The 10,130-nt window shown below is 41.9% G+C and overlaps 1 protein-coding gene across 18 annotated transcripts; it reads left to right on the top strand.

Moving 5' to 3' along the window:
- The first annotated feature begins 551 nt into the window (after positions 1 to 551).
- Positions 552 to 9,866, top strand: LOC100304415 (splicing factor PWI domain-containing protein). Of its 18 annotated transcripts, none has more exons than XM_035958973.1 (14): positions 552 to 825; positions 931 to 1,020; positions 1,181 to 1,303; positions 2,384 to 2,551; positions 2,937 to 3,023; positions 3,159 to 3,283; positions 5,012 to 5,878; positions 5,950 to 6,066; positions 6,152 to 6,289; positions 6,396 to 6,476; positions 6,575 to 6,703; positions 7,182 to 8,103; positions 8,464 to 8,584; positions 9,650 to 9,866. In XM_035958973.1, the coding sequence occupies exons 1-12, from the start codon at positions 805 to 807 to the stop codon at positions 7,939 to 7,941; spliced, it is 2,706 nt and encodes a 901-aa protein (XP_035814866.1). In that variant the 5' UTR covers positions 552 to 804; the 3' UTR covers positions 7,942 to 8,103; positions 8,464 to 8,584; positions 9,650 to 9,866. The 18 variants fall into 18 exon arrangements, with proteins under 18 accessions (XP_035814866.1, XP_035814865.1, XP_035814861.1 ...); XM_035958972.1 differs by having other exon boundaries at positions 8,702 to 9,866; XM_035958968.1 differs by lacking the exon at positions 9,650 to 9,866 and adding an exon at positions 8,810 to 8,938 and having other exon boundaries at positions 7,182 to 8,166.
- Positions 9,867 to 10,130: the final 264 nt, after the last annotated feature.

Below are 10,130 nucleotides of genomic sequence, written 5' to 3'. Positions count from 1 at the left end.
AAGTTGTTTACCAAATTTACTATGAAATTATATGTATATTAGATAGAAATCTACATGAAAAATTTGTTGTGGCACATCCTATGTAAAAATTCTAGGTCCGCCACTGATCACGGTCGGGGGTTACGACGGGGGCGGGCTCCAGTCGAGGGTGGGGGCGTCAGGGGTGGTTTGTTGCTCCGACGTATAGAGAGGCGGAGGCATACACATGCAGAGAGGGAGTAGGGCGGTGGTCGCGGCTAACGGGGCGTTCACGGCTGGAGCGTCTGGTGGGACGCGGGGCGAGCGGTCCCAGGGGGCACTGAGCGCGGTTGCGTGGGCGCGCGGGGTCGGTGGATGAATAGGACGATAGGACGATGGGGCGTGGTTGCGCAAAGGGAAAGCCGAGGCGGGACCACATGGCAGACTCTGATGCGGAGGCGAGGTGAGGGCATTGGCCGCGCCAACACCCACTTTGGTCTCTTAATAATAGTAGGGATTCGTACACGAACGTTAGGGGAGGGTGAAGTCCAATGAAACACAAGTTCAACGACACAACGCTCGCAAACTGCCCAAACGGCAAACGGGCTAGGAACTGGAAAAGCCCAGGCCTTGGCCCACGTAGAGGAAGCCTGCCTAATAGACCCCCACGTCCTCACGTAGTCTCGTGCTGGCCCCTGTATCACCCCACCTCGTCTCGTCGCCTACCCTCCCAACCCGCATTCGCGGCGCGGGCGCCTTGGAACCCTAGTCACCCGCGCCCCCCCTCCACTGTCCACTCAACCCCCGTCCCCTCCCTCGGCGGCGGCGGCATCGGCGTCAACCAAGATGTCGGGCGGCTTCTTCCGGGTAACTCCCGAGCTTGTTGCCCGATCTACCTAGCGCGCGCTTGTCTGGTCGCCGTTGCTCTCGCCAGATCTGTTATTCGTTGATTGACGTTTTTTTTTCTCGCAGGGGACGTCCGCTGACCAGGACACGCGCTTCTCGAATAAGCAAGCCAAGCTGCTCAAGACGCAAAAGTTCGCGCCCGAGCTTGACCATCTGGTCAGTTCGTTCTTTCACTCATACTCTTCGTTTCTCAATTAGGCTGTAATGCGCAAAATACTTTAGTGATATATAGTAATGCACACAATACTTTAGTGATATATAGCTGATGTCTGCAAGGGCTTCCTCTGATTCGGTGATTTTGTGCTTGGTGTGGTAGGTGGATACGTCAAAGGTAAAGATGGACGTGATGAAGCCCTGGATTGCTAAGCGGGTCACTGAGCTCCTTGGGTTCGAGGACGAAGTTCTCATCAACTTCATTTATGGCCTCCTCGAGGAGAAGGTGGTTTCTATTTGTACTGGAGAGACGGTTATTCAAGTGCAGCAATGTTGTTTGTATATACTGTTCTTATTGAATTGTGCATGCATGTTGCTCGGCAGGTATCAAATTTGATTGAATTTGGTTCTTCAAAAAGCAGTTAGAAACCTGGTGGACATAGGGCTGTCAGGATAGGGTGGATTCAGTCTACTCAGAAACTACATATCAGTCATCTTGTGGTCTAGCTCAGAAAATTAGAACTGAAACACTGCGTGGTATTATGGTTTAGTTCAGGAGTTAAATCAAACCTGAGATTCGTACTAATCATGCGAAGATAATATTGTTGAATTTCTAGTTTCACAAAGTTCCAACAAAAACTTAGGGCCTGTATGGGCGTAAAGTATTTTTACAGTTTCTAACTTTCTATCCAATACCATGGTTTTGGGCAATACCGTAGTATTTTATGTCATGAGGTGTTTGGTTGCATTCTTGAAAAGTATGTTTTCAAAACCATGGTCTTCTAGATACCATGGTATTTTTGGAGTATCGGAAACTCCACTCCAACCCAAAGTTTTCATGGTATGGCTAGCTTTTGCCTAATATGGTTTACAATGTTGTATCCAAACAACGTTTCTCAAAACCATGGTATTTTTAGAGCTGTCAAAACTGTGGTATTGTCATGACAATTGCAAAGTATAGTATTGTAAAACCATGGTTTTGAAAAACATTGTTGCCAAACAGGCCCTTAGTTGTCTTGTAGCCACACAATGCCCCATGCTGTGTCTTGGAACAGTTGCTTGTGCCTGATGACAAATCTATCTTTATGTTCAGACTTCAGAGGTTGTATTTCTTGACTGATCTGGAAATCCAATAGTGCTCAGCTGTAGAATTGGATTTTTGTTGATGTTAGCTGAAGTCAAAGTGCAGATAGCTGGATTGTTTTTTCTGATTTTAAACATTAATTGTCTTTATCAAAGATGATAGCTTAAGTCAAAGTGCAGATAGCTGGATTGTTTTTTCTGATTTTAAACATTAATTGTCTTTATCAAAGATGATAGCTTATGACTATGAGGTGTGTTTATGTTTTTGGTTTGTTAATGGTAGGAAGCCGATGGAAAGAAGATTCAGATCCAGCTGACAGGGTTCATGGAGAAGAACACAGTGAAGTTCATGAGGGAGCTCTGGACCCTCCTTCTCAGTGCACAGCAGAATGCCAGTGGGGTGCCTCAACAGTTTCTGGATGAAAAAGAGGCTGAGATACAGCAGAAAAAGGTTTGTTTCAATAAAAATATACTAGTTCGCCATCACCATATGGCTGGTCCAACATTGAATATGCTATCTTCAACTAATTCAGATACTATGATGGGAGTTTATAATTTTGTTTTTGTTTTTGTTTTTGTGCACTGTGTGGCCAACAATGATAGTTTATTCACATGACTGGGTTTATATGTTTATCGACCTTTTTCCATGAGAACTATGTAGTTGTAGAGCATATTTTTCTCCATTTTTTACATGTGATTCTGAAGACAACCAGTTAGCTCGTATTTAGTGTTTTTTCATTCTTTGTTGTTTGGTGAAACCAGAACATTTTTCAGACATAACCAGAATTTTGGTTATATTTCATTTTAAGAAATTTGAAACCTTCTACTTAACACAGGCAGAGGATGATAGGATTGCACAGGAGATTCAAAAGAAGCGAGAGATGGAGGAAAATGATTCAGAACTGGTAAAGAACAAAGTGATGGTGAGCTATTCGTTTCAGCTGATTTTTGTATAATTGATTTTAGGGCTATGTTGTGACACCTTGTGTTTCTGATGACATTCAGATAACTTCTCCGATAATTTGGGTTCATATCGTTATTTACCTCAACTGCTGTAGGATGGGGATGCTGGTAACTCAAGATCCTATGGCGATCCAGTTGGCTCTGCTTTAAATAGTACAAATTTCAATACCGAGGAAGAAAAGAACAATGATTTCAAGCGTAGCTTAAGAGCAAAGAACAGGTACATTATTAATGCCTTATATAATCTTGTAGGCTTTTACTACAACTTAGATCCATGGTTTGCATTAAATGCTATTGCTATGTGTCCATATTAGGTGATCCAGATCCTTTTCTATATGTATGTTAACCACTGCGTGATGAATATCTGTTTTCCTTGATACTCCCATCTGTGTGTTTTGCCTGTTGTCTGTTCAGCTTATAACTGATTTATATGTAACAAACAGTCCCACTAATATTTTTGTTGGCCACTCCTTTAGATAAATCTTTTTTGGAATGCATAGCAGTTTTTTAGAACAATAAAATAGAAAATTGATAGTAAATAAACATACTCGATAAGAATGCCTAGATCTGGAATATTTCTAGTTTGTCATGATATTCTGGGTTAAAGATGGGAAGTATCTCAACGATATGTCTTTTCTTAAGCATCCTGATTACTGGGTGGTAGTCACTAGTCACCCAAGTTTTTCTTTTGTCTGTGAACCAGAAGTCCACACTAGATGATCAATCTTTATGACCATTGGAAATTCTCCACCTTGAATTCGTGAGTAACAATGTTTTAAAGTCGACAAGTCGATTCAGCGATAAGGCGACTAATCACGATTAGTCATTGACTTGCTTGATTAGTCGAGCTTAGTTGACTCTTAGTCGTCCTATGGTCGTCCACCTATACCAGGACCATGTGTGTATATATCCATAGCAGCATGATAGGTTCAAATGCAAGTCATAAACTTAAATGCAGGACCCTAGAGTATTAGACATCATGTTGTTCTACGACTCAAAAACAATTAAGGCAGGACACTAGAAGATTGCTGTGCTAATCAAGCATGTTATCAGCTAGCACAAACCTCAAAGCTTCGTTAGAATCGGATTCACCAGATTGTGGAGGAAGAGGAACAACAACGCTTCCTTGTTATAGAGTATGTTTGGTTAACAGCCCCAGCAGCAGCTCTAGGGAGATTTCTACCCCCTTAGATGTTCAGTTGCACCAATAACTTCACCAACATCCCCTCAAAGACAACTTTTATCAACACCAATTACTTGAACTCCTAGTCGGAGGAGTGGATGACTAATCACCGTTTAATCGTGATTAGTCAGACAATCAGAGTTCTAGTCGCCCTAGTCGCGTCTTACGCCCTAACGATCTTGCAATGGCAATAAGGCCAACTAACCGCGATTAGTCGGACGACTTTAAAACATGGGTGAGTAATTGTTGGCGCTGGGCCCTGATTTTTTACAAATTGTTAGGATGCCACAAAATGATGCTTGTTGTTAAGGTTATTTGCATTGCAAATGCAGGATTCATACAATCAGTTTACCAGTGTTAAATACAGTGTTTTTAAGGCATCGCCTAGGCGTTGCGTAGGTGTCCAGGTGCTTGAAGAATTTTGGGCGCCCTGCTCTCCTAGGCGCCGCCTCACCTCGCCTTACCGCCTTAAGAACAGTGGTTAAATATGAATTTGATTTCTATGATATTATTATGGGATTTGATTTGATTGATTATTATTACTTATAAGTTATATGGTGAGCATTTCTTAGATCAGTATTATAAAAGATGCTATATATTGATGTTTGTCCGTTCACCAAGTTCATTGTATTTTAAAAATGAAATGTTGATATGTGTCAAGTTCAATTCTTCTGAGTGTTCTACCCAATTATTCTGTGGAGAGTACAAAACACACTAAACAGAGAGTAGCTACTCATTGTGACCTTATAGATTTTTCTTATCCAGGGGAAGTCGCAGATCCAGGAGCATATCTTTGTCGCCACGTGCTAGGCAAAGATCCATCTCTCCTAGAAATAATTCTCGTTCTCCTCCTAGGCGTTCCCACTCTATTGATAGACACCATAGATCATCATGGCGTTCAACTTCACCTAGACGTTCTATTTCTCCCCGAAGGCATTCTCCAAGAAGTACCCCTTCAATTTCTAGAAGGAGATCACCTTACTCAAGGAGAGGGTCGCCTTCCTTGTCAAGATATCCATCCCCATTTACACGCCGGAGATCTCCTCTTCGCAGAAAATCACCATCATCTGGGCCACTAAGGTCACTTTCTCCTCGCCATCGCCGCTCACCAGCTCGTGTACCAAGGAGGTCACCATCTCCTGCAAGTCGAAGGTCTCCTGTTCGACGCAGATTCTCACCAGGTAGACGTACATCTCCATCTCCAGTAAGGCGCAGGCCAAGGTCTCCATCACCTGGGAGGCGTAGGCCAAGGTCTCCATCACCTGGGAGGCGTAGGCCAAGGTCCCCATCCCCAAGAAGGCGTAGGCCAAGGTCCCCATCCCCAGGAAGGCGCAGGCCACGGTCCCCATCCCCAGGAAGGCGCAGGCTACGGTCCCCATCTCCAGGAAGGCGCAGGCCACGGTCCCCATCCCCAGGAAGGCGCAGGCCACGGTCCCCATCCCCAGGAAGGCGCAGGCCACGGTCCCCATCCCCAGGAAGACGCAGACCACGATCCCCATCGCCTGGAAGGCGCAGGCCATGGTCTCGGTCTCCAATAAGACGTCAGTCCCCATCTCCAAAACGCCAGAGGACATCACCAAGTTCACCGAAGACTCGTTCTGCAAATCGACCTTTATCGCCAGAGGGAAGGAGGTAATGCTGCAGCCAGATTTCTTTTCTACCTCTGGAATCAGCCATCAATTGTGATATACCAATATTTGCAGGAGTACCAGTCCGTACAATAGCAGGAGTCCTAATCGCTCTCGCCAGAGTTTAAGTAAAGATACTGAGAAAGAAACAAATGGCACCCCTTCCGTTAAGGACAGAGTTGTGCACTCAAGGTAATTTGCATGGAATGATTTTTTTTAGATATGTTCTTTACCTCTATCCAAAATCTATTAACTTACAGCCCTTTTTTTGTCTTAGGGGGCAAGAACAAAAATCAGATGATAATAATAGGGATGGTGCAAGGATTGTTGGCAATAATTCCCCAGATTCTGAGCATAGATTGTCAAAGTCCTTGAGGCCTCCTAACTATGAAGAAAGGAATTCCACACGTGACAGGTGTGTATTTTGTACATTGTGTTGTTCATGCTTTTGTCCATGTTCTTCTCCCTGCATACTAGAGTACATATTTCGATGTAGAGAGGTCTCATATTCAATTTGGCAGTTCTTACAAGAACTCAGACAAACCTATACCTAGTCAGGGCAGCACAGATACAAGTGGAGATGAGGAACACAGTCGTGCTAGGTTGGTGCCATATTGTTCCTAAAATATTGTACTTGCAAACTTTTATGGTATTTTCTGAATATACTGTTTCTCTTTTCTTATTTCTTTATTTTTTCCAGAGAAAATGCCCGGAAAGCAAATTCATGTCGTAGGAAAACAAAGGATCTCTCGGCAGGTCTGCAACCTAAGAAAATCAGTGCTGGTGACTCAAGCCCCAGAGACAAATCTCCATTCATTTTACAACAGAGGTTGGATTAGTTTTCTGAAACACTTCTAGTTTTTGAGACACAATTGGATGGTTGCTGGATTCAAATACACTTCTTGACATTACTGAGTAACCACTAACCACTCCACATCACTATTGCCCCCTACTGTACAGGCTCAGCACAACACCTTAATGTGCTTATTTCTCTTATTGAAAAATGAATATTAGTAGATAATTTCAGAGGAGGATGTATGCTTTCATATAGTTATTTTCAACCATTTCAAGTAGGAAGGCATTTGTTTGAGTTCTATACTACAAGGTACCGAGTAACACCTATTATTCTGGTGGCAGTGGCATTTGTTATGATCATATAATTCAGCTAATAACTATGACAATCTCAGTTATGAAATAAGTGTAATTTATTTCAGTGCATGTGCTTTCTATATCAGAAAGCACCACCTTGCTGCAGCACAATGTGCATCTTCTCAGCAAATTATATGATATTGTTTTCTGCTCTCCAGTGGCAAGGTCGTCCAAAAGAAACACCCCGATCAATTGTCAGAATCATCAGAAGATGAGCTTGCTGGTAGAAGAACAAAGCATCAAACTGATTCACCTGATGATTCTCGTCGAAAACAGCATTCCCCGACTAGAATTGAAAATGATGAGTCTTATTCAAAGGGTGGTAGAAACAGTGAGCATGTCATGAGAGGTTTGCGTGATGATTCTGATGATGCTATTGATACAAAGAAATATTTGTCTAAAGTCAATGAGGACTCCCAATCGGACGATGGAAGTCCTTTGAAAAAAACTAAGAAAAAAACAGATGGTAATAGGCACATTGATTCTGGTAGTTCAGGGTCTGAAGAGCCTGACAAACATAGAACCCACTCGGAGAAGCGAAGGCACAAGAAAACTCATAAGCATAAGAAACAGTATGATGATAGTTCCGAGTCTGATTCTGAGCCAGATGGCAAAGACGCAAAGAGGAGGAGGAGGAAGGAAGAGAAGAGGCTAAGAAAAGAGGAAAGACGTCGAAGACGTGAAGAACGACACCGCAGAAGGGCAGAACGCCATGCCAGCAAACGAAAATTAAAGAACACCGATACTGTTACAATGCCTTCAGACTCTGAGAAGGATCGGGATTCTGATTCAGATGGTGATGTTAGGAAAAGAGTTTCAAACGCTGGAAGAGAAGAGTCTGATCAGAAGAAACTAGAAATTGAACTCCGTGAGAAGGCCCTTGAATCTCTTAGAGCAAAGAAAGCCATCAACAACTAGACTGAGAATTTTTTTGTGACACATTTGAGTTTCTATTTTCAAGTGGAAGTGTCCTTATATGATACTATTTAATGTTCTGTGTGTTTATGTGGCAGTTGATCTGATGATTCCTGAGCTGTTTACTTGATGCAGCTGAATTCAGGCTTAGCAGCCAGTTATCTGGTAATGTTTGCTTCTACAGATTTGTACGCGAACCATAACCCTGAAAAGGATATGTTTTGTTATGTGAGCATCTGCTTCCTTTTTTTTCATTGTGTGAAATGATATTCTCATGTTTCTTTACTAGTGTATGATGTTGTGTTATCGCATACGCTGTTAAAAAATAACCTTGCACAATATCTTTACTTGTTTATTGGAAAGAAATAATAATAACTAAGACCAAGTACTGAATCTGAATGTGGGCATAATTGCCATGTGCTTGCTGCATAATGCTACTCTTATTTATTTTTTCTTTCACTTTTGTGGACACTTAGCTGCTGTATACTGTGCCACTTTGTTGATTTGAATTTGGGTTATTGGCAGATTAGCTCCATGTGCACAAGCTTTTTATGTTCCTCAGGATGATATGATCAACGCCTCAACAAAAACAAGTTGGTAACATATTGATTGGAAAATCTGCTAAAGCATTCCTTCTTAGTTTCAGGTTTGTGCAGCAGTCAATATTATCTGATTAATAGGTTCTCATATCAGAAAACAATTTCAGGCACTCGATAATTTACGATGCCTAGGGGGCTAGACTGATATTAATCATTACTTTCAGTAACTTATTTATGATATTGACTGAAGAAAAAGAAATCCTGTGCCACCTTCTTTCACATATGGAATCAGCAAACCAGCTGGTGATTTGAGATACAATTAATATTTGCAGAAATCATCTTCCACCTAGGATGAAATGCACACAGTTTGTAACATCAAAGGACTTTAATGGACTCCAGGTTTAGTTCACAAACTTATAGTGTGTTTGGTGTGAGGAATGAAGTAATCCATCTTCTTCTCACTCCTCACTTTTTTATTTGGTTTGTGGAATAGAATGGGTTGATCCATCACCACCCCATTCCTCATAAGCTAATAATTAGTATATACATGAGGAGTGGGTTGATTCCACCAAAATTGATGAAATGAACTTATGATGCATCACCTCATGAAGCATAGAGTGACTCCACAAACCAAACACACCATTAGGCTATTACTTGCAGTTCCAATGATACTCTGACCAGTGTTAGAAGGAAAAGAAGCATTAGGCTATTACTACATGTATACATGTTGATACAATCATGCATCAGGTAGACCATGTATAGTGACTAGACATGGTAGGGTGGGGTGGTGTCGTGGTGAAGCCATCAGCCCATCACTGCCGACTGGAGCTTTAAGGGGTAGAGGAATCATGCTTTTATTTGCTCATTCTGTCTGGGTCACTGATGTTCAGGATTAAGACCAATTTCATTCTTGGTGTTGGGTATAGGTGTGATGCACACTTGTTTCCTTCACTATGATGTTTGGGATGTAGCATCCTACTGACACGCACGTTTATACTAGGTTTCGCATAGACTTGCATATCTAAGTAATTTTGTGGTGCTGTGACCTACTGACCTTTTATCTTGGGTTGTGTGGAGAAAATGTCGAGTTGCTTTGGTTAGCTGTGGTTAGTCTTTTCCAGATTGCTGTTTATTGTTATCTAAATTCAGTTTATGTAGTAAAATTTCATCAGGCGCTGGAAATTTCTGGTGTGATGTCACGTTAACTCGCTGGGTGGTGTTCTAACCAGAATTTGGAACTGAGTCTGAATGACAAAGTTGTGCTGAATCCAGCTGTTTTTTTGTACAAGTTCCATGTTATCTGTTTAACAAGTTTCTATGTATTTACATTTTACATCACTCTATGGACGCCAACTGTTTCTCTTTAACTTATATATTGGCATTCGCTAAGTTGTCTTTGTTCTTGTTTGGTCCTTGTCAAAGTTACATGTGCTTTCCATTGACTCGCAATGTTGAGTATTTATTTCGGCAGATCTTAGTTATCTTGCTTTCTGACGCCACCTTTTTTTGCGAGTTTTTTTTACACATTTGATCCCACCCGTCCCCACAAAAAAAAATATTTCGCTCTTTTAATGCTTTGGTTTTCATCAATTCGCTCTTTTATCTTGCTCCATGGTTTCTGCGATCTCAACGCAAAACATTGTAGCAGTTTGA

Source organism: Zea mays, chromosome 1, assembly GCF_902167145.1.
Source record: "Zea mays cultivar B73 chromosome 1, Zm-B73-REFERENCE-NAM-5.0, whole genome shotgun sequence".
Classification (NCBI taxonomy): Eukaryota; Viridiplantae; Streptophyta; class Magnoliopsida; order Poales; family Poaceae; genus Zea; species Zea mays.
Note: the sequence above shows the minus strand (reverse complement) of the source record. Positions and strands in the feature narration are given on the sequence as shown.

Coding starts and splice junctions, on each gene's coding strand:
- LOC100304415 (XM_035958964.1), top strand. CDS start 805: ATGTCGGGCGGCTTCTTCCGG. Junction 826..930: donor TGTCGGGCGGCTTCTTCCGG/GTAACTCCCGAG, acceptor TTTTTCTCGCAG/GGGACGTCCGCTGACCAGGA. Junction 5,879..5,949: donor TTATCGCCAGAGGGAAGGAG/GTAATGCTGCAG, acceptor CAATATTTGCAG/GAGTACCAGTCCGTACAATA.